At 42.8% G+C, this 24,992-nt stretch overlaps 1 protein-coding gene across 2 annotated transcripts in view; it reads left to right on the top strand.

Annotated features, from left to right (window-relative positions):
- The first annotated feature begins 1,442 nt into the window (after window positions 1-1,442).
- Window positions 1,443-24,992, top strand: part of LOC146008971 (beta-microseminoprotein-like) — a 50,353-nt gene continuing 26,803 nt past the window's right edge. Inside the window, exon 1 of one of the 2 annotated variants that reach the window (XM_083148851.1) lies at window positions 1,443-1,532. In XM_083148851.1, the coding sequence (XP_083004977.1) occupies window positions 1,500-1,532 (33 nt within the window). In that variant the 5' untranslated portion in view covers window positions 1,443-1,499. Of the gene's footprint in view, window positions 1,533-12,784; window positions 12,875-24,992 lie in introns of those variants that run through there. The other variant, XM_083148850.1, reaches the window with a different exon arrangement.

Below are 24,992 nucleotides of genomic sequence, written 5' to 3'. Positions count from 1 at the left end.
CCCTCCTGAGCATAACCAGCCCCTGGCTCATTGAGCCAGACCTGGTAAAAAAAATATGGGGGACAAAAAAGCGTTGGGGTCCCCCATATGACTGAAACCAGCCCCGGACTATTTGGACCGGTCCTGGTTCCAAAAATACAGGGGACAAGAAATCTGGGGATCCCCCATATTTTGAAACCAGCTCCGGGCTCCAACAGCCTTCGGTGTCATGCCACAACCAGGGGACACTTTTACATAAGGTCCCCCGGCCGAACCATGAGCACTATGGCTGGTCAGCCTGGGGGAGTAAATAAATAAAGGGGTCCCCCCCCCAGGCTTAACCGTCCAGGGCTGAAGCCCGGGGCTATCACCGGCTTCCCTGGCCATTGGATGCCGGCCTGATAGTGTTAAATCATTCATACATAACATTGCTTTATACAGGTGAACTACAAGGGCCAGAAAGCCTCCCCTGCATGCTGGGACATGGCGAACCACAAGGACCAGCATGCGGGGCATTAATGGGGCCGCTGGGACTTGTAGTCCACCTGTAAAAAGAATGTTAAAATGACAGTTTTAAATAAAACACACACAGAAAAGAAGAATTTTATTACACACACACACCTCAATTTTGCACCAATACACTCACCGAACCAGGGTCCTGCACTGCCCTCCCTCTTTCAGAGCCAGCACACCCAGCACTGACAGCGGGGTGAGCCGGCTTTCTCCGGCGCTGCTAACAGCTTCTATAGCGCTGTCCCAGCACTATAGAGGCTGATAGCGTCTTTGTCTATAGAGGCTACTAGCGTCTTTGGCTCTATGCATCTCCATGGAGACGCATCAAGCCAACCACACTAATATGTAAAAAAGTGTCGCCCGGCTGTGGCATGACACCGCGAGCTGTTGGAGCCCGGTGCTAGTTTCAAAATACAGGGGACCCCCAGATTTTTTTGTCCCCCGTATTTTTGGAACCAGGACCGGTCCAAGAGTCCGGGGCTGGTTTCAAAAATACAGGGGACCCCAACACTTTTTGTGACCTGTATTTTTTGAACCAGGTCCGGATCAATGAGCCCGGGGCTGGTTATGCTCAGGAGGGGGGACCTCACGCCATTTTTTTTTTTTAACACAATATCACACATTTCCTCAAATTCGCACATTTTCATGACTAAAAATAGCATTTTCATGACTAAAAATCGCACATTATTGCACCTTTTTTGCCCAGATTTTGCATTCCATTAAATATACGTATATACGTATTATTTTTGAAAAGTGCGATATGGTGCGATTTTGGAACGTGACTAAAATTTGCATCCTATTAAATGTCACCCACAGTGTCTGTTGTCATGAAGGAGTTAACAACAATAGTAAACCATAGCACTAAATGGTCTATTGCCAAATGTGATGCAGTGGTCAACATTTGCTTTTAAATTTCTAGAGAAATGGCAATCAATAGAGATTGAGAATGATCAATATTGACCAATCGTGGGCTCCACCGAGCTTAAATAGCACATTACAGGGCCATTATGTTCAGTACCTGCAGAGAACATTTCACGATGGTAAGTTCATTCTGCTTGGTAATAGTAATACTATCTAAGACTGAACAGACACATTTCAGTTGACTTTAATGGATGTTTTCAGGGAGTTTATGGCTACAGTATTATAGTATTTAAAAAAAAAATCAACAGTCAATATCACACAAAAGAATTTCATCATTATACATTTTAATGAGTGATGTGATAATATCCTATGTGATAAATCATACAAAAATTGTCGTTTCTAACTATGAAGTACAATAAGCAGGAAAATATAATTACTGTATCATTATTAATATATCTCTATATAGTTTATTTATTATTTCTTTACAGTTTCTTATATAGAGCAGCAGTTACCATTGCGCTTTACAATTGTATACACAGATAAAACAAACTGGGTAATAACAGACAGACTTGGAGGTAGGAGGGCCCTGCTGCAAGCTTACAATCTATAGGGATATAGGAGGGAAACACAAGGACAGGCACCAGTAATAGCATAGCAGTCCCACCAAGTTACAGAAGGGAAGCTATATAATACATAAGTGCCTCAGAGGGTTATGCATATGGAACTTAAATATGGTAGGCTTGCCTGAAGAGGTGTGTTTTCAGGGAATGCTTGAAAGTTTGGAGGCTAGTGGAGAGTCTTATTGTGCGTGGAAGTTTATGTACTGTACTATTGTTATTATTACTACTACTAATGTTATGTAAAGTTATTTATGTAAGTAGTAAGTAGGGAAATCAATCATCAAGGTTTTAACACAAGGAAACAGAAAACACAGGTGGGATGCAGAGAGATGGAGCTGGATGTTGGCATTACGTTACAGTATATTCATTGGCATCAATTCTTGTCCCTACAAATGGTCCACATATTACATTTAAAAACCTACACAGATTTAGACTTACATAAACAAAATTAAAATAATAGTGAATATCTAACACCTGTGCTGCCTGGTTACCAGATCAGGCAAAATAATTCATCAGAGTCCGGATGAAGAGGGCACAGCTACTTATTTACATCAACATGATATCAGACAATCAATAATACCCCTTTTACACCGCCGGAAAAAACTAGGTTATTCCCTTGTGGACCCGCGTCAGTGGCGGTGTAAATGGGGTTAACCCGTCATCCTTTACAAGGGACTTCTACCCAGGTCCTGACCAAGGTAGGACATAGACCTGAGTAGAGGACAGTGTAAACAGGTACGCCGGGTCATCTGAAGCCCAACCTCCGGACCGCAGCGTCCGCAGGTTGAACAGGAGGCAAACAGAGGCTCCGCTGCTGTCTGTTGTACGGTGCCGATAGCAGCGGAGGCAGGGAGTAGGTGAATGGATGCCTGTGTGCAGCATCCATTCACCTCACGGACGGGGGCTGGGGGCAGCCCAGCAGCTTACCTTGGTGTTGGGCTTGCCCCCAGAGTGACAATCGGTGGCCCTAGCGGGGGGATCGCCGGTCCCGGTGCTTGTAGATGATGTCATCTCCAAGCGCCGCCTCCGTTTACACTGCGAGTAGGCACCGCAGTGTAAACAGTGCAAATCCCGGATCCGACCTGGCTTGGATCTGTGTTCCAAATGCCGGGTCGGATCTGGGATTTGGGTATAAAAGGGGTATTAATCTGCGTCAGTCTGACAGATACTAAATATAAGGCATTACATAATTTGTCAGTAACTGCTCTGATACTGTGTATGGATTACATTCAGACAGGGGCGTAGGGAGAGTGGAGCCTGCGGAGCGCAACCTCCGGGCGCCGAAGAGTAGCAGGGTGCCCGCTGATCTGCCCTCTTGATGCCAACCGACCGTCCGCTGTGGCCCTTTCCCCTGCCAGATGCTGACCGCCCATCTGCTGCGGAAGTGCAGTGTCTCTAACAGTATTACAGAGACCCTGCACCCCGTCCGCTGCCACAGAGAAGACAAGCTAGAGGTACTCCCTTAGTTCTAGCATCTGTCATACTGACAGACGCTAGAGGTGCAGGAGGACCTCTAGCGGCTGTCTCCTTTGTGGGGGCGGCCATCTTTGGAGGGGCACAGGGTCTCTAATGCTGTCAGAGACTCTGTGCCTCCGCAGCAGATGGGCGGTCAGCATCTGGCAGGGGGTAAGGCGGGCAATAAACAAATTTATTTCCTCCGGGGCAACTCACATTTAGCTCCCTTTGGGCAATGAGCATGTAATCTCCCCTGGCTACGAGCATGGAACCCCTGGCCACAAGCATGGAACCCCTATGGCAACGAAAATGTAATCCCCCTTAGCAACAAGCATGTAATCCCCCTGGCTATGAACATGGATACCCTTGGCAACAAGCATGTAATCCCTTATGGCAACTACCATATAATCCCCCTTGACAACAAGTATGGAATCACAGGCAACAAGCATGTTACCCCTGGCAACCAGCATGTGTAGGTAAGCCAAAGAGGGCAAATAGGAGCACTGGTTCTATGTAATTAAAATATCTAAATCGCTGCGCACTATTGCTGCCCCTTGTCAGAGGTTGTGTACCTCGAAACAAGACAAGGAAAGGAAAAAGGACATCCAATTTACACTGACATGTACTTTCAAGGGGCGCAGTCGTGCTCAGCACAATAATTAGCAATGTGTTAAAATGATAAAATTTATCAAAAGATAAATATAAGTATCACATATATAAACAATGAGAAGTGCACTTCATAAACAATTAATCACATACCACACAACAAGACATCAACACATAACATAAAGAGGGATATCAATTAGTCTCGCAACATCTGGTATGAGGCTAGAATGGTTTTAAATTAAGGCATCAATTGGTTTTAACTGATCTGCAAGGCATTTTATGTTTACCAGTCCTGCACAGAATTGATGAAAAGTCTCTTTGGTGGTGGTTATATCCAGCTCAAGCAATGTCCAATTTCATATGAACAATTTACCTTCTGATTGAATGGAGGTACTCTCCTGATGTTTGTGGAGAGAGCTATTCGCCAACCAAATACAGATAATGTCCGCTCCTATAGATGTATCAGCGGCAATGAGATTGCGGTCACTGGGACAGGCTGTTTATGATCAGCAACAACAATGCACCTTTCTCCGCCTGTGTATAACTTCAGTGGCTTCCTCACAACTGAGTGGTGCAAATAGATACTGTGTGTGTATATATATAATATATATTGGGTGTCATTTTGCATGGCTTTTTAATACACATGTTTTTTTATATATATATATATATATATATATATATATATATATATATATATATATATATATATAGTAGATTTGCGGTGGGGCACTCGTGGCTATTCTCCATAAACTAGACAAGCCAGCTAGTATGCAGCAACGTTTCAATTTATTTATCAAATTTTCGTCAGGTTACAAAGAATAGAGAAAAAAGACATACCTTTATAGCAGCATAGACCAAGGAAGTGAGGCTGAGACACAGAGAGACAAGGGAGCAGCCCACAGGGCGCAGCATGATGATGTCACATGCTGAACAAGTGTGCAGCATGTGGGGAGCTTGGTTGCCATGGATACCGCAATCCAGCTTTCTCAGACACTGTGAGGAAAATTGCACCAAAAATAATTAAAAAGTGACAAGAAAGAACTGCGACTAGAACCAAGAGGCAACAGTATTAAAAAATAGAAATAGAAAAAATGTATGCACCTGCGTCTCAATCTCACTTCATAGGTGATAAAAACAGCAATTAGCCTGAGACAAATAAATGACTAATCAATTAGAAATAGCATATTAAACAGGACAATACATGATACAATACAAATACACACCAATAAAGCATAATTGCACATAATACAGCGCAATGTGGCAAAAGATATAGTAAAGACACAATCGCAATATTATGAGCTCAGCGGAATACAGCAAAGGAAATTTGCTCGTTTAGACCTTTAGGGGCAATAGTGCCCAAGCGGTGTATCCACCGGGCTTCACATTGTAATAGACGGGTACCACGGTCACCGCCGCGAATATTGGGGGGCACCCAATCAATCATCCGATATCTTAGGCTGTTAAGAGGATGATGATTGTCAACAAAATGCCTGGCGACAGGATGCTCACTACTGCCGGATGCCAATGCCTGACGGATGGTACTCCTGTGCATTGTCATCCTTTCCTTAAATTTCCTAATAGTTTTACCTATGTAGGATAAACTGCATGGACATATAAGTTGGTAAACAACGTATGAAGAGTTACAAGTAAGGTTGTGACGGATTTTAAATGTGTGGCCGGTATGGGGGTGACTAAAAGAATCACCTGGTAAAAGGAATTGACAGGTGGTGCATGCGCACCTAAAACAACCTTTTTTCTTTTGGACACCCAACCATGTCACAGTGGGTGGTTCTGGATTGATGGATGTATTGGTTTTAACCAAAATATCCTTGAGACTACGTCCCTTGGAGTAGCACGGCATAACCCGGTGCTCACCGAGGGGTAAAGTCGTGTCGCTTTTAATTAGAGACCAGTTATTTTTAACCAAAGCAGTGGTTCCATTAGAGACAACATTATATCTGTTAACCCACGGCATAATCTTGGCCATGCTGGTATCTTTACTTTTGTGTCTGAGGAGTGACTCGCGGTCTAATTGTAACACCTTACGTTTGCAGGCGACAAGCTCATGATGTTTAAAGCCACGTTTCAAAAAATTTTTAATGAGTGCATCAAGTTGCTGCTCACAATCAGCTCTATCGCTATTGATGCGGTAGTAGCGTAACATTTGGGAGTAAGGCAAAGATGAAACAAGACTGCGGGGATGACAACTGGATGGGGACAGCAGAGTGTTACGGTCCGTGCTTTTGGTATAAACACTGGTGGTGATGATACCCGCTTTGAGGGAAACTTTGACGTCCAGAAAGTGGACCTCACTACTGGATGTTTCAAATGTAAATTTGATGGCATTATTAGTGTCATTGTGTTTAACAATGACATCATGAAGCAGGTTAACATCACCGTGCCAGATGGCAAACAGGTCATCTATATATCTCTTAAAAATAATAAAATGATCAACAATGCATGGGTCAGAAAGAAAAATGTCAAACTCAACAGAAAACATGAAAATATTAGCATATGAAGGAGCCACAGAACTGCCCATAGCGCAGCCCCGTAGCTGTAAATAAAAAGTATTATTGTAAATAAAAAAATTATTATACAAAATCAAATCCATGAGCTCAATAAGAAAATCAATTTTAATGGAATCAAAATCACTGTGGGTATTGAGGAATCGTCTCAAAGCAGCCAGACCCAGGGCGTGGGGAATCATGGTGTAGAGATTTACCACATCGATGGTGGCCAAATGACAATTGTCTACTAGTCTGGGAAGCTGATGAAGATTTTGTAAAAAAGTGGTGGTGTCCAACAAGAAGGTAGGTTGAGATTTAATAAGCGGTTGTAGTAGATCATCCAAATAAGTTGCAGTAGGTTGCAGCAGCGACCCGCATGCCGACACAATAGGGCGACCCGGAGGAGGGGACAAGCCCTTGTGAATTTTCGGAAGTGTGTATAAACAAGGAGTGATTGGAAAATCTGGAACCAGGACAGCTTGAATATCTTGAGTAATAATTTTAGCATCTACTCCCATTTGTAAGATGTTGGTCAATTTCTGTCGACATTGAGCAGTGGGGTTGACTGTCAACTGGCGATAGGTGTCAACATCAGAAAGTTGTTTCATTATTTCGGCATGATAGTCAGAGAGATCTTGCAGGACTATCGCCCCGCCTTTATCGGCTTGTCGAATAACAAGATTTTTATTTTCACTCAGATTTTTTAAGGCCAAACGCTCCGCTGGCATAAGATTAGGGTGGACAGACGAGGAGTGCTCGACAATGGCAGGAAGTCCTGTATCGAGCATCCTAGCAAAGGATTTAATGCTGGCATTATTTGAATATGGCTCGAAAGAGGAGGCAGGAGCAAACTGTTTCAAAACTGTAGGTAGGGGTGGTTTGACAGTTTTATTGGACGGGGGTTGATTGGCAAAGAACTCTTGTAATTTGATTTTTCTAATGAGTTCATGTTTCTCAATTTGCCACTGTAAATCACTGAAAGGCACAGAGGGCACGAAGGAGAGTCCATGATTCAAGAGTTTCAACTCACTTTTAGATAAGTCATGGGACGACAGATTGAAGATTATATTCTCGTGTTCGTTGGTGGGCGACCCGGACGGCCACCCCCTCTTCCACTGTTGCCCTCTTCGAGTGTAGCGCCTCTTACGTGGGACTTGGGGCCGCCTCGACCCCTCTGGGGGAGTCCACCTAAAGGGCCTGCTTTGGCACCTCTGGGTTTGCGTTGGTCAGCCTCGCTGTTAGAGCTGGTATTATCGGCCGATGTTTCTGTATCGAATTGATCGATAGTTCTTTGTGGGCGCCGTTTATTGCGGCGAAAGAAAGGTTTTTTAGAATCTTCTCCCGAATTGCCTGCCAACCATCTGTAGACAGTGTGTCTGTCGTAGTCAGTTTGCACCTTTAATAATTTTTCTTTTTTAAAGAGGATAAGCTCTCTTTTGTATGATGACAATTGGCTCTTGAGCCGTTCCATCCAATCCGTCTCTTTTTCTGCCACTAAAGTGGCCAAGTGCACGGTTTCAAATTTGGAGATTTTATCTTTGATCACAGCAAGTTCCTTGGATGATTGCTCCACCACAAGGACCATAAGATCAAAGGAGCACTTGTTAAGGGTCCCAATCCAGCGCTTACAGAACTGGGGATCGTAGCGCCCGATGGTCGGGCAGTTCCTGACGCGGAAACCACGGGGGATCATTTTTGACTTATAATAGTCACTTAAAGAGAGGGCATGACGATGGAAATCGATCTCCTTCTTTTTTAAACGTAAGAGGTCTCTGTAGATAATGTCAGTTGCCAGGGATTCCTCTTCATCATTAATGCCACCTTTGAGAATAATAGCTTGAATCTCAACCTCAGAGAGGGAGTGGATGTCACCAATGGGAAAATTAAATTGTCCAATACTATCTTCATCTGCCATATTGGATGGTCTGTATGGTACAATGAGCCAGATTGGTGCAATGTGTGACACAGCACACAGTTGTAAGTTGCAATATAGGTTCTGAGATAGACAGTCCTGGTGAACAAAAGCACCACAAAGGGAAAAGGGCAAAGCACAGGGGGATCCCAAACAAACGGTGTACAGGTACCTCGCTGATCCACAGCAGCAACAGATAAATGAAGGGTGCCTCAACTTGCAGACTCCTTGTGGCTGGGGAGAGATGCAAAGTATATCCAACTCGGGTTTGGCACTCACTATAACCAAATGCAGCAGCGCCGGTGCCAGCACATAGAAAAATATAGTAGATTTGCGGTGGGGCACTCGTGGCTATTCTCCATAAACTAGACAAGCCAGCTAGTATGCAGCAACGTTTCAATTTATTTATCAAATTTTCGTCAGGTTACAAAGAATAGAGAAAAAAGACATACCTTTATAGCAGCATAGACCAAGGAAGTGAGGCTGAGACACAGAGAGACAAGGGAGCAGCCCACAGGGCGCAGCATGATGATGTCACATGCTGAACAAGTGTGCAGCATGTGGGGAGCTTGGTTGCCATGGATACCGCAATCCAGCTTTCTCAGACACTGTGAGGAAAATTGCACCAAAAATAATTAAAAAGTGACAAGAAAGAACTGCGACTAGAACCAAGAGGCAACAGTATTAAAAAATAGAAATAGAAAAAATGTATGCACCTGCGTCTCAATCTCACTTCATAGGTGATAAAAACAGCAATTAGCCTGAGACAAATAAATGACTAATCAATTAGAAATAGCATATTAAACAGGACAATACATGATACAATACAAATACACACCAATAAAGCATAATTGCACATAATACAGCGCAATGTGGCAAAAGATATAGTAAAGACACAATCGCAATATTATGAGCTCAGCGGAATACAGCAAAGGAAATTTGCTCGTTTAGACCTTTAGGGGCAATAGTGCCCAAGCGGTGTATCCACCGGGCTTCACATTGTAATAGACGGGTACCACGGTCACCGCCGCGAATATTGGGGGGCACCCAATCAATCATCCGATATCTTAGGCTGTTAAGAGGATGATGATTGTCAACAAAATGCCTGGCGACAGGATGCTCACTACTGCCGGATGCCAATGCCTGACGGATGGTACTCCTGTGCATTGTCATCCTTTCCTTAAATTTCCTAATAGTTTTACCTATGTAGGATAAACTGCATGGACATATAAGTTGGTAAACAACGTATGAAGAGTTACAAGTAAGGTTGTGACGGATTTTAAATGTGTGGCCGGTATGGGGGTGACTAAAAGAATCACCTGGTAAAAGGAATTGACAGGTGGTGCATGCGCACCTAAAACAACCTTTTTTCTTTTGGACACCCAACCATGTCACAGTGGGTGGTTCTGGATTGATGGATGTATTGGTTTTAACCAAAATATCCTTGAGACTACGTCCCTTGGAGTAGCACGGCATAACCCGGTGCTCACCGAGGGGTAAAGTCGTGTCGCTTTTAATTAGAGACCAGTTATTTTTAACCAAAGCAGTGGTTTCATTAGAGACAACATTATATCTGTTAACCCACGGCATAATCTTGGCCATGCTGGTATCTTTACTTTTGTGTCTGAGGAGTGACTCGCGGTCTAATTGTAACACCTTACGTTTGCAGGCGACAAGCTCATGATGTTTAAAGCCACGTTTCAAAAAATTTTTAATGAGTGCATCAAGTTGCTGCTCACAATCAGCTCTATCGCTATTGATGCGGTAGTAGCGCATCAATTTACAGTGGCAAATTGAGAAACATGAACTCATTAGAAAAATCAAATTACAAGAGTTCTTTGCCAATCAACCCCCGTCCAATAAAACTGTCAAACCACCCCTACCTACAGTTTTGAAACAGTTTGCTCCTGCCTCCTCTTTCGAGCCATATTCAAATAATGCCAGCATTAAATCCTTTGCTAGGATGCTCGATACAGGACTTCCTGCCATTGTCGAGCACTCCTCGTCTGTCCACCCTAATCTTATGCCAGCGGAGCGTTTGGCCTTAAAAAATCTGAGTGAAAATAAAAATCTTGTTATTCGACAAGCCGATAAAGGCGGGGCGATAGTCCTGCAAGATCTCTCTGACTATCATGCCGAAATAATGAAACAACTTTCTGATGTTGACACCTATCGCCAGTTGACAGTCAACCCCACTGCTCAATGTCGACAGAAATTGACCAACATCTTACAAATGGGAGTAGATGCTAAAATTATTACTCAAGATATTCAAGCTGTCCTGGTTCCAGATTTTCCAATCACTCCTTGTTTATACACACTTCCGAAAATTCACAAGGGCTTGTCCCCTCCTCCGGGTCGCCCTATTGTGTCGGCATGCGGGTCGCTGCTGCAACCTACTGCAACTTATTTGGATGATCTACTACAACCGCTTATTAAATCTCAACCTACCTTCTTGTTGGACACCACCACTTTTTTACAAAATCTTCATCAGCTTCCCAGACTAGTAGACAATTGTCATTTGGCCACCATCGATGTGGTAAATCTCTACACCATGATTCCCCACGCCCTGGGTCTGGCTGCTTTGAGACGATTCCTCAATACCCACAGTGATTTTGATTCCATTAAAATTGATTTTCTTATTGAGCTCATGGATTTGATTTTGTATAATAATTTTTTTATTTACAATAATACTTTTTATTTACAGCTACGGGGCTGCGCTATGGGCAGTTCTGTGGCTCCTTCATATGCTAATATTTTCATGTTTTCTGTTGAGTTTGACATTTTTCTTTCTGACCCATGCATTGTTGATCATTTTATTATTTTTAAGAGATATATAGATGACCTGTTTGCCATCTGGCACGGTGATGTTAACCTGCTTCATGATGTCATTGTTAAACACAATGACACTAATAATGCCATCAAATTTACATTTGAAACATCCAGTAGTGAGGTCCACTTTCTGGACGTCAAAGTTTCCCTCAAAGCGGGTATCATCACCACCAGTGTTTATACCAAAAGCACGGACCGTAACACTCTGCTGTCCCCATCCAGTTGTCATCCCCGCAGTCTTGTTTCATCTTTGCCTTACTCCCAAATGTTACGCTACTACCGCATCAATAGCGATAGAGCTGATTGTGAGCAGCAACTTGATGCACTCATTAAAAAAATTTTGAAACGTGGCTTTAAACATCATGAGCTTGTCGCCTGCAAACGTAAGGTGTTACAATTAGACCGCGAGTCACTCCTCAGACACAAAAGTAAAGATACCAGCATGGCCAAGATTATGCCGTGGGTTAACAGATATAATGTTGTCTCTAATGAAACCACTGCTTTGGTTAAAAATAACTGGTCTCTAATTAAAAGCGACACGACTTTACCCCTCGGTGAGCACCGGGTTATGCCGTGCTACTCCAAGGGACGTAGTCTCAAGGATATTTTGGTTAAAACCAATACATCCATCAATCCAGAACCACCCACTGTGACATGGTTGGGTGTCCAAAAGAAAAAAGGTTGTTTTAGGTGCGCATGCACCACCTGTCAATTCCTTTTACCAGGTGATTCTTTTAGTCACCCCCATACCGGCCACACATTTAAAATCCGTCACAACCTTACTTGTAACTCTTCATACGTTGTTTACCAACTTATATGTCCATGCAGTTTATCCTACATAGGTAAAACTATTAGGAAATTTAAGGAAAGGATGACAATGCACAGGAGTACCATCCGTCAGGCATTGGCATCCGGCAGTAGTGAGCATCCTGTCGCCAGGCATTTTGTTGACAATCATCATCCTCTTAACAGCCTAAGATATCGGATGATTGATTGGGTGCCCCCCAATATTCGCGGCGGTGACCGTGGTACCCGTCTATTACAATGTGAAGCCCGGTGGATACACCGCTTGGGCACTATTGCCCCTAAAGGTCTAAACGAGCAAATTTCCTTTGCTGTATTCCGCTGAGCTCATAATATTGCGATTGTGTCTTTACTATATCTTTTGCCACATTGCGCTGTATTATGTGCAATTATGCTTTATTGGTGTGTATTTGTATTGTATCATGTATTGTCCTGTTTAATATGCTATTTCTAATTGATTAGTCATTTATTTGTCTCAGGCTAATTGCTGTTTTTATCACCTATGAAGTGAGATTGAGACGCAGGTGCATACATTTTTTCTATTTCTATTTTTTAATACTGTTGCCTCTTGGTTCTAGTCGCAGTTCTTTCTTGTCACTTTTTAATTATTTTTGGTGCAATTTTCCTCACAGTGTCTGAGAAAGCTGGATTGCGGTATCCATGGCAACCAAGCTCCTCACATGCTGCACACTTGTTCAGCATGTGACATCATCATGCTGCGCCCTGTGGGCTGCTCCCTTGTCTCTCTGTGTCTCAGCCTCACTTCCTTGGTCTATGCTGCTATAAAGGTATGTCTTTTTTCTCTATTCTTTGTAACCTGACGAAAATTTGATAAATAAATTGAAACGTTGCTGCATACTAGCTGGCTTGTCTAGTTTATGGAGAATAGCCACGAGTGCCCCACCGCAAATCTACTATATTTTTCTATGTGCTGGCACCGGCGCTGCTGCATTTGGTTATAGTGAGTGCCAAACCCGAGTTGGATATATATATATATATATATATATATATACACACATATATATATATATATACACATATATATATATATATCCAGGCAATGGACCGGCACTTTCCATGAAAATCACAACCAGCGCTGCGTGCCTTTGTAATATAAATATACAGCAAGGTTCCCAGACATCCAAACAGGTCCCCAGGAACAACACGTCACTGCAGCATCTCCAACATGAAAAATCTTTAATGCATAGCCTCAACGGCTTGTTTCGGGGAATTTACCCCTTTATCAAATTCTCCGAAACGAGCCGTTGAGGCTATGCATTAAAGATTCTTCATGTTGGAGATGCTGCAGTGACGTGTTGTTCCTGGGGACCTGTTTGGATGTCTGGGAACCTTGCTGTGTGTGTATATATATATATATATATACACACACACACACACACACACACACACACACACATATATATATATATATATATATATATAATTATTATTATTATTTATTCTGCCTGCGCTCCCGCTGAGTACCCAGAAATCTCCCCAGGAGTCTAAGGGTCGTAGGCTGAAAGCTGAGGGTCCCCTCTTTCCATGGGTACAAGAATTGTAAAAATCGGCCCTTGGGAACCAGAGATATCTGACTTCAAAGCAGTGGTCCCCATCCAAGCTTGTTAATTGCTCTTCCCAGTCAGATATTTCAGGTTCTGTCTAATTTAGAGTTTTTTCTGACGATATATTCCAAAAGCTGGGACTCTTTCCCTTTGAGGAACACTAGTAGCTTGTCTCTACTGTTCCCAGAACCAGAGATATCAGCCTTCCAGCAGCTGGTTACTGCTCCAGCTCCACACACCTGGTATGTAGTTTTATATACTTGTTTGCAGATTGCTCTGCCTCCTGAACTCCGATCCCCTAGTTTCCAATTCCATTTGGTAGGTGGGATTCTCTAGTTTTTAATTCCATTATAATCTAAGAAATCTATTTCCGGAAACTGGAGATATCTGCAGTCACGCAAGCTGTCCTCCCACCAGAAAATTATGAATAATAAGCCCACTCCACTATACACCCCTCCTCTGCATATTAAACATCCTCTACCATCCTGGAAGTTATGTATCAGGGCCCCTTCATTCAGCCCAATGCCCCCTTCTCCCACCCCATCTCCCACCATCTGTGCAGTAAAGGGGTACTTAGTGGAAATTACTGATCCAGGCCCTACATGCTGAGCGGTTGATATAATACCCCCTACTACCCGCAGGACATCAAAGCTTCCCCCACCCCTACCGCTGGAGGATCGGTAGGGGCCCCAATACATTGCTATGCCCAGGGGTCTACACTGCTGTTGACACCCCTGTATGTATGTATGTATGTATATGTATGTATATATATATATAGCAGAGTCCAATAGACCGGCACCCTCCTCAACACAGCAACTGCCGCGGTGCTTCCAGCAATTATAACTTACAGCAACTCCAGATGCGAGCACCCACGGACTTGAAAAAACGGCAACCACAGACAAGTTATCTGCAAGCTTTCGGGCCTTTATTAGCCCTTCGTCAGGCAACACAGGATAAAACATACAAAACAGTGCTCACCTTAAATACATGTGTAGCTTACACCTGGCGTCTCGTCGCCCGGCCCCCGGCGCGTGTGTCAGGAGGAAGTTCCGGGTGTTACCTCACAGAACCTCCCCTCCACACAGCCACCCGGCGGTAACCATGGAGACAAAGACGCTCACAGTTCTGTGAACCAGTCTCACCTCCATTGCAATGTATGGAGGAGTTCGTGTCGACAGATCTGTGTTGATTACATACAAAAAACAAATATGTACAAATATATACACAAGTGTCGCATAAATGTAGTAATAATATCTACAAACAAGAGCATATATAAAGTGCAGTCGCATATACTTTAAATAAATAAAGGTATAGCAAGCAATACAGCGGGATTTTGTGATAGGGTAATTGTAGCATATAAAGTCTAAAATGACACTGTTAATTGGAAAAAATATTCATATTTAGTTGGTCATTCAGCCCTTTAGGTTTGACGGTCTCCAATAAAAAAATCCATTTAGACTCTAGACGCAGGAGGCTTTTATGCCTATCACCCCGTCTTTTGTCTTCAGGGACATGATCTATAATTACATGCTTGAAACTTGCCAGATTGTGTTTCAACTCAAAGAAATGTCTGGCAAGGGGCTGGTCAGAAGTTTTGCCACCCAAAGCTGCCCTGATTGTAGTGCGGTGCATTGCCATTCGCTCCTTAAAGGGGCGAATGGTTTTGCCTATGTAACATAAGCCACACGGGCATTTCACCCTATATACAACGTAAGCTGTACTACAGGTCACAGGATGTCTGATCGTGTAACGTTTCCCTGAATGGGGATGGTAAAAGTATTTGGTTGCTATCATGTGTTGACATGTCGTACAGCCGACACATTTGAAGCATCCTGGTTCGCGTCTGCGAATCCTCTTGTCAGTCTGTAGATGTTCACTGATGTCACTGTGTACTAACCAATCCCTAATACTTTTACCTTTCTTGTAACAGGGCATGATTCTAGAATGTTTCAATTGTCTGAGCTCAGTGTCATTCTGTACGACTGGCCACAATTTCTTACTCCAATAATTAATATCACTACTGGCTGTTGTAAAGCCTTGTACCCAGTGTATCCGCTCACTACCACCTTGGGCAGCACTATGACTAGGGTTATTAAGGGCTTGTTCCCTAGTTATACCCTCAACCTTTTTGCGGGCTCCCTCTAGAATGTTATCAGGGTACCCACGATCTTTAAATTTATTCGTCATCATTTCTAAGGTTGTGTCTACTGCTGCAGTCTCGCTGGTAATCCGCTTTGCTCTCAGATACTGCGAGTATGGGAGACTACGTATGGTGGCAGGAGGATGGTAGCTGTCTGCCCTCAGTATCATGTTTCTATCAGTTTTTTTTTAAAACAAAGACGTGGAAATCTTGCCTTCAGATACAGTAATCATGACATCAAGAAATGCTATCTGCTCAAGGCTCATCTGATAAGTAAATTTAATTGAACAATCCCTCTGATTGATGTCAAATACCATTTTTTCAAAATCTTCAGGACGCCCCCTCCAAAAGAGGAGTACGTCATCAATATAACGTTTGTAAAAAATTACACTGTCTCTAACTTCACGGGAAAAGAAAAAATCCTTTTCTAAATCAACCATGTACGTATTGGCGTAAGCGGGGGCCACGGGAGATCCCATGGCACACCCGCTTACCTGCAAGTAGTACCGGTTGTTAAACAAAAAATAGTTCTTAGTAAGTACCACTTTAAGAAGAGACAGAAAAAAATCCAAATTCGGACCTTCATAGAGAGGATTGTTCAATAGCAATTTTTCAACAGCCAACAGACCCCCATCATGGGGGATGTTGGTGTAGAGACTGGTGATGTCCAGGGTGCATAACCACGTACCCTCTGGAACATCACCAATCTCACCCAATTTGAGCAGCAAATCTGTAGTGTCTTTTAAATAGGTGTCCCCACTCTGCACACACGGCTGGAGGAACGCATCCAAATATTGGGAAATATTGTTAAATAATCCACCCCGGGCAGATATAATGGGGCGCCCCGGGGGGTTCTCCAAGCGTTTATGAATTTTTGGCAGTGCGTACAGAATGGGGACCCTAGGCTGAGACACTTTGAGAAAATTGCCAACTTGTTCTGAAATCAACATAGTAAAAATTGCACCATCAATAATTTTAAATACTTCAGTTTTATATTGATCAGTTGGGTCATTTCTCAATTCACAATACTACATTTATGCGACACTTGTGTATATATTTGTACATATTTGTTTTTTGTATGTAATCAACACAGATCTGTCGACACGAACTCCTCCATACATTGCAATGGAGGTGAGACTGGTTCACAGAACTGTGAGCGTCTTTGTCTCCATGGTTACCGCCGGGTGGCTGTGTGGAGGGGAGGTTCTGTGAGGTAACACCCGGAACTTCCTCCTGACACACGCGCCGGGGGCCGGGCGACGAGACGCCAGGTGTAAGCTACACATGTATTTAAGGTGAGCACTGTTTTGTATGTTTTATCCTGTGTTGCCTGACGAAGGGCTAATAAAGGCCCGAAAGCTTGCAGATAACTTGTCTGTGGTTGCCGTTTTTTCAAGTCCGTGGGTGCTCGCATCTGGAGTTGCTGTAAGTTATAATTGCTGGAAGCACCGCGGCAGTTGCTGTGTTGAGGAGGGTGCCGGTCTATTGGACTCTGCTATATTGGCATAGCTGATATGTGGACAGTTGTTCACGGCTATGCTTAGACGGATAGCACCTCCACAGAATTGAATACAGTGTACATGTTTGTACTGAAGGAACTGTTATACCATTGAACATTTCCCCTGCTGGAATTTGTGCTTTGGTGTTTTGTGTTCGCATTAAAGCATATATCCTGTGCTGATATGGATGAAGCTGGTGGCTTTGATTGGACGCAGGTGCCGCACTGTGAGACTCTAAGTCTGTCTGAAAGTGATACAGACGCTATATTATTCACTGAGAAATTTGTGGACTCTCTCGGAGATGTCACTCCAGATGATGTATATTTCCAACTATTGCGTTTAAAGAAAAAAGAGGTGGACTATTTGTTGCACGGCATTACTTTGTCTGACTATGTGAGAGAGAGAAAAATTCCCCGGGGATTCCGGGTTAATAATGCACCGACTATTGGCAGACATAACGGTGAATTTTGCCGTAAATGGATTGCGGTGTTAAATAAGTGTTCCCTCGACCTAATGACTATTGTTGTTGAGGAAGCTGGACGAGAATTAAAATTGGTACGTGAGAAAATTAAAGAATATGAGGGTAAAAACAAAAGCATCCTGATACAAGATAAAAGTCAGGATTGGCTGGATAAAATTCAAACTCAGGTGGCTGATTATAAAACTGAACTGGTAGCCTTCAAGAAAAGGAAATTGGACACTGTTAACAGAGATTACTCTGACCATCAAGTGTACAGGTGGCTATCTGGCAAGCCTGATTCCAGAACCAATTATAGGCCCTACAATCAACGGAGGGGCCGTCAGTATCCTAACAACTATTCTAGTGATGCACCCTCATCATCAGGCGACGACACCGCCCGTTATAATCAAGCTGGTGTTAAACTCCCTTTAGGAGTGACAACAAGACGTGGCAGAGGTCGTGCCCAAAGCGTACAAGGCGAGGTGGCAAACGATACCGCCAAATCAAAGAAAAACAAATCTCGCAACAAATAAATCAGGTGTTCAACCTTTCTGACAGGATTCTTACAGAGCCAGAGTTGAGGGTGTTGAATATGGGTTTGAGTTTTGTGCCAACCAACCCCTTCAACAGTCTCAATTGGAAAATTGATTTACACCATCTTAATCGTCAATAAAAACTGAGAGACTTTTTTTCCAAAAGAACTGAGTCTTTACCTGTCAGAACTGTGGACACTGATTCAACCATCTCTAAACGTTTTTGTAACAAATCTAGTTTTGACCCTGTGACACACAATGTATCTATACAGGGCTACATCAAAGCACTGGATGCTCAAGTGATGGAGTCACAATCTCATTCAGTTAAACGTAAAAATAATCTTACAAAAGATGAGTGGCAGGCCCTCAAGGACCTTAATGGCTACAGAGATGTGGTCATTAGGTCTGCGGACAAGGGGGGTGGGGTTGTCGTGCAGAATGTCAATCAGTATTGTAATGAGATCTATCAGCAGCTGGCTGACAAGAATGTTTATTGTGAATTGAGAAATGACCCAACTGATCAATATAAAACTGAAGTATTTAAAATTATTGATGGTGCAATTTTTACTATGTTGATTTCAGAACAAGTTGGCAATTTTCTCAAAGTGTCTCAGCCTAGGGTCCCCATTCTGTACACACTGCCAAAAATTCATAAACGCTTGGAGAACCCCCCGGGGCGCCCCATTATATCTGCCCGGGGTGGATTATTTAACAATATTTCCCAATATTTGGATGCGTTCCTCCAGCCGTGTGTGCAGAGTGGGGACACCTATTTAAAAGACACTACAGATTTGCTGCTCAAATTGGGTGAGATTGGTGATGTTCCAGAGGGTACGTGGTTATGCACCCTGGACATCACCAGTCTCTACACCAACATCCCCCATGATGGGGGTCTGTTGGCTGTTGAAAAATTGCTATTGAACAATCCTCTCTATGAAGGTCCGAATTTGGATTTTTTTCTGTCTCTTCTTAAAGTGGTACTTACTAAGAACTATTTTTTGTTTAACAACCGGTACTACTTGCAGGTAAGCGGGTGTGCCATGGGATCTCCCGTGGCCCCCGCTTACGCCAATACGTACATGGTTGATTTAGAAAAGGATTTTTTCTTTTCCCGTGAAGTTAGAGACAGTGTAATTTTTTACAAACGTTATATTGATGACGTACTCCTCTTTTGGAGGGGGCGTCCTGAAGATTTTGAAAAAATGGTATTTGACATCAATCAGAGGGATTGTTCAATTAAATTTACTTATCAGATGAGCCTTGAGCAGATAGCATTTCTTGATGTCATGATTACTGTATCTGAAGGCAAGATTTCCACGTCTTTGTTTTAAAAAAAAACTGATAGAAACATGATACTGAGGGCAGACAGCTACCATCCTCCTGCCACCATACGTAGTCTCCCATACTCGCAGTATCTGAGAGCAAAGCGGATTACCAGCGAGACTGCAGCAGTAGACACAACCTTAGAAATGATGACGAATAAATTTAAAGATCGTGGGTACCCTGATAACATTCTAGAGGGAGCCCGCAAAAAGGTTGAGGGTATAACTAGGGAACAAGCCCTTAATAACCCTAGTCATAGTGCTGCCCAAGGTGGTAGTGAGCGGATACACTGGGTACAAGGCTTTACAACAGCCAGTAGTGATATTAATTATTGGAGTAAGAAATTGTGGCCAGTCGTACAGAATGACACTGAGCTTAGACAATTGAAACATTCTAGAATCATGCCCTGTTACAAGAAAGGTAAAAGTATTAGGGATTGGTTAGTACACAGTGACATCAGTGAACATCTACAGACTGACAAGAGGATTCGCAGACGCGAACCAGGATGCTACAAATGTGTCGGCTGTACGACATGTCAACACATGATAGCAACCAAATACTTTTACCATCCCCATTCAGGGAAACGTTACACGATCAGACATCCTGTGACCTGTAGTACAGCTTACGTTGTATATAGGGTGAAATGCCCGTGTGGCTTATGTTACATAGGCAAAACCATTCGCCCCTTTAAGGAGCGAATGGCAATGCACCGCACTACAATCAGGGCAGCTTTGGGTGGCAAAACTTCTGACCAGCCCCTTGCCAGACATTTCTTTGAGTTGAAACACAATCTGGCAAGTTTCAAGCATGTAATTATAGATCATGTCCCTGAAGACAAAAGACGGGGTGATAGGCATAAAAGCCTCCTGCGTCTAGAGTCTAAATGGATTTTTTTATTGGAGACCGTCAAACCTAAAGGGCTGAATGACCAACTAAATATGAATATTTTTTCCAATTAACAGTGTCATTTTAGACTTTATATGCTACAATTACCCTATCACAAAATCCCGCTGTATTGCTTGCTATACCTTTATTTATTTAAAGTATATGCGACTGCACTTTATATATGCTCTTGTTTGTAGATATTATTACTACATTTATGTGACACTTGTGTATATATTTGTACATATTTGTTTTTTGTATGTAATCAACACAGATCTGTCGACACGAACTCCTCCATACATTGCAATGGAGGTGAGACTGGTTCACAGAACTGTGAGCGTCTTTGTCTCCATGGTTACCGCCGGGTGGCTGTGTGGAGGGGAGGTTCTGTGAGGTAACACCCGGAACTTCCTCCTGACACACGCGCCGGGGGCCGGGCGACGAGACGCCAGGTGTAAGCTACACATGTATTTAAGGTGAGCACTGTTTTGTATGTTTTATCCTGTGTTGCCTGACGAAGGGCTAATAAAGGCCCGAAAGCTTGCAGATAACTTGTCTGTGGTTGCCGTTTTTTCAAGTCCGTGGGTGCTCGCATCTGGAGTTGCTATATATATATATATATTTTTTTTTTTTATTATTATTATTATTTATATACATTTGGTCTATCTATAATACTTTAACTGACCCGGCATATACTGGGTCACCTAAGTGTCCATCTCCGTGCTTTGCTCCACCCCTCTGGAAACCCCCTTCTGAAAATCCTGCGTTTGCCACTGGGGGTGATGGAGCTGCTTGCGAGCAGGTGAGCTGTGGCAGTGTTCGGAAGGTGGTGGAGGGGGTGGAACAGCAGCAGACGTACAGGCAGGAGGGGGCTGTGGACGTACAGGCAGAAGGAAAGGAGGGAGAGTGGACGGACTGATGGGAGGCTGAGCGGGTGTTCAAGTGTGGCGTGAGTAAGGAGCAGGGGGAGGGAGAAGGGGAGGGAGAAGGGGATGCTTGGGGCGGTCCACGGGCTGAAAGTGTATAATCTTTCAGACCGCGTTGCGTACACACACAGCGATAATGGATGAAAAACCATCCATCATCGCTGGCATGCTGGTAAAACCAGCAGATGGTGGACTTTGCTAGCGATGATGCGGGAGCACGCATCATCGATAGTCTGCCAACGGTGGCTCATACACACTAGGTGATTTTCAGCTGAAAATAGCTCAAAACGGCCAAAATGATCGATTTTCAGCTCAAAATCATCAAGTGTGTATGGGCCTTTTGTGTCACTAAAGTGCCATGGGAGGGGTTGCAAAATGTATAATTACACCATTGCGTGTAAAGAGTTAACCTGAAGCATTATGGTGTGTGGCATAAAAATTAATTAAGGATTATGGTGTGTGGTATGTGCAATGGGCATTATGGTGTGTGGCATAAAGTTACTTAAGCATAACGGTTTGTGGCATAAAGTCTAAAGGCATTACGGTGTGGGTCATAATGTGTAACGGCATTACAGATTGTGTGGCATATTCTGTAATGGCCATTACAATTTGTGTGGCATAGTGTCACCACCTGGAAAAAGATTACTGTATATCCGAATGAGAATCCATGGATGATTAGGGAGGTTCGGCTTCTGCTAAGGGCCCGTAACACTGCCTTTAGGGAAGGGGATGCAGTAGCCTATGGTACAGCTAGGGCGAATCTGAAGAAAGGTATTATCGGGGCTAAACACTGCTATAAGCTAAGGATAGAGGAGCATTTGGCAAGATCTGATCCCCGCCGTTTATGGCAGGGTATCCGGGTTATCAGCAACTATAAGGCAGATAAAACTAGCTCAGCACTTGCTATGGATGTCTCCTCTCTAAATGAGTTGAACCATTTCTATGCACGGTTCGATAGAGACAACAGTGAAAGGGTGACTAGACTGTCTTCCTCTGGCCAATCTCTTGTATTAACATCTGCAGAGGTCCTAGCTGGTCTAAGCCAAATCAATGCAATTAAGTCGGCTGGACCAGATGGTAAACCGGGATGGGTGCTGAGGGCATGTGCTGAGCAGTTGACGGGGGTATTTACGGACATTTTCAATCTGTCCCTATCTGCGTCGATAGTTCCTGCTTGCTGTAAAAGCACTACTATAATATCAGTGCCAAAAAATTCTGGGGCGATAAATTTGAATGATTATCGTCCTGTTGCTCTCACACCGATAGTCATGAAGTATTTTGAACAGTTGGTGTTAATACATCTGAAGGCTGGTCTTTCACCATCTTTGGATCCATTTCAGTTTGCTTATCGCAGCATTGATGATGCAGTCTTTTTGCTGATGCATTCTGTATTATCACATCTGGATAAAAATAACACGTATGTCCGACTGTTGTTTGTCGATTTTAGTTTGGCGTTCAATACGGTGATACCAGCTAGACTAGTCTCTGGACTTGGGGATTGACAGTTCCATGTATAATTGGATAGGGGACTTTTTACGTGATAGGCCACAGGTGGTTAGAGCAGGGACAGACAGTTCAGGCTCAGTTACGCTGTATAATTGGGTACCAAAAGGTTGTGTATTAAGCCCATTCCTTTATTCTATTCTTACATCCGACTGCAAGCCGGTTTACAATTCTAATATTATTGTTAAATTTGCCGATGATACAACATTAATAGGCCTTATTGACAACAACAACTAAACGGCAAATAGAGATGAGATTCAGCATTTGGCTGAGTGGTGTTGTGCCAATAATCTCTTTCTTAACGCCAGTAAAACTAAAGAGATTGCGGTGGATTTTCGCAGGAAAAAATCTAACCCTTTTATGCCGGTACAGATTAGTGGGAGTAATGTTGACCGTGTCTCTAGTTTTAAATCTTTGGGTACTCATATCTCTGAGGACCTAACATGGTCAACTAATATTAAGTGTCTGGTAAAAAAAGGCCCATCAACGCCTTTTTTTTCTTAGGATGCTGAAAAAACAACAATTGCCACTAGGCATATTGGTAAATTTCTATCGCTGTGCAGTGGTAAGTATTCTGACCAGTTGTTTCTCCGTCTGGTATGGAAATTGTACCGCTGCAGAATGGAAGCTAATACAGAGGTCAATTAAACTGGCCCAACGGATAATGGGTACTACTCTCCCTGCTGATGATGATATTCAGAGAAAGCGCTGTCTGTGTAGGGCGCTCAATATCTTAAAAGATAGAACCCACCTGGCTAATGGGTTGTTTGTCTTTTTACCTTCAGGCAGATACTAGTTGTATGAGGAGTAGGACCAGTAGGATGAGGAATAGTTTCTTTCCTAGGGCTATTTTAGAACGAAATGCTAATTTGGGTCATGGGGGGAGGGTTATGGGACTTAAGTTTTATTGTTATTTGTACGTGGATCATTCAGATTTTATTGTACCGTATGTACGTATGCGGATGGATGGTAAACTGAGTTTTGCCGCCCTAATTTAGGGTGATGACAATAAAGCTGTATCTAATCTAATCTAATAATGTGTAAGGAACATTACTATAAGAAGGAAAGATGACTGGGTGGGTTGGGGGTGCCAAAACATACCATTGCTCCAGGCACCATGTCACCTAGCTACTCCTCTGCATTCAGATAATCAAAATATTTAACATTAGAGATGATGGGGGGAATTTACTAAAGGAAATTTGTAAAAAATAGGTGTATTGGTATACAGAAATACACTTATTTTTTACATTTACTATCCCGAAAATACGGCAATTCGTATTCGTATTGATGTGCTATGAATTGCCGTATTTTCGGGATAGTAAATGTCAAAAATAAGTGTATTTCTGGATACAAATACACCTATTTTTTTTACAAATTTCCTTTAGTAAATTTACCCCGATATGTTTGTTAATTAATTTTACAAAAACTGAACCATTGATCTAATATTCACATTTACCCGTTATAAAGAAAAGCTGTCATGATTGTAATATGTTGTAGTAGGTCAAAGACAATTATTCATGGTTGGATCAGAAAGGTTTACTGTATGTAGACCACTACAAAGTAACATTATGCTCTGGAAATTAAACACCCCGGTCATCCCCAATCTTTGCTGGTTGTATGTCTTTTTCTTGTTTAATGATCAAACGACTACAGCAAACACTCAGCTAATAATTACCTTGCCGAGCCAATAGTACAGGAGCTTTTTTTACAAAGAGTTGAAAATATATTTGGTCAGTGTAAAGCACACTGTCAGAAAAAAAGCTACCGGTTTTATTATTTGTCTTTTTTTTTACATAAAATGATACTTTATCACAAATTACTAAATTACAGCTATAAAGAATCTTAAGATAACTGTTAACTATGCATTACAGTGCAATGGATAAACACAATGGCCAGGAATCGGGATGTAGTTGGAGACATTTTTGGTCCAATTTTGTGAAATATACAATTATTCTGCAGTCACCAATTGTAAATAGTGTCCAGCTGCATTCCAAATTACTGTATGTTACACTGCTTGGCTAGGATACACTTTAGCAGAACATGTTTTATGCAGATACAGTCACAATTACATAGAT

Source organism: Crinia signifera, chromosome 6 (genome assembly GCF_055691185.1).
Source record: "Crinia signifera chromosome 6, ASM5569118v1, whole genome shotgun sequence".
NCBI classification, from domain to species: Eukaryota; Metazoa; Chordata; class Amphibia; order Anura; family Myobatrachidae; genus Crinia; species Crinia signifera.
The sequence above is the reverse complement of the archived record's forward strand: the minus strand, read 5'-3'. Positions and strand labels throughout refer to the sequence as shown.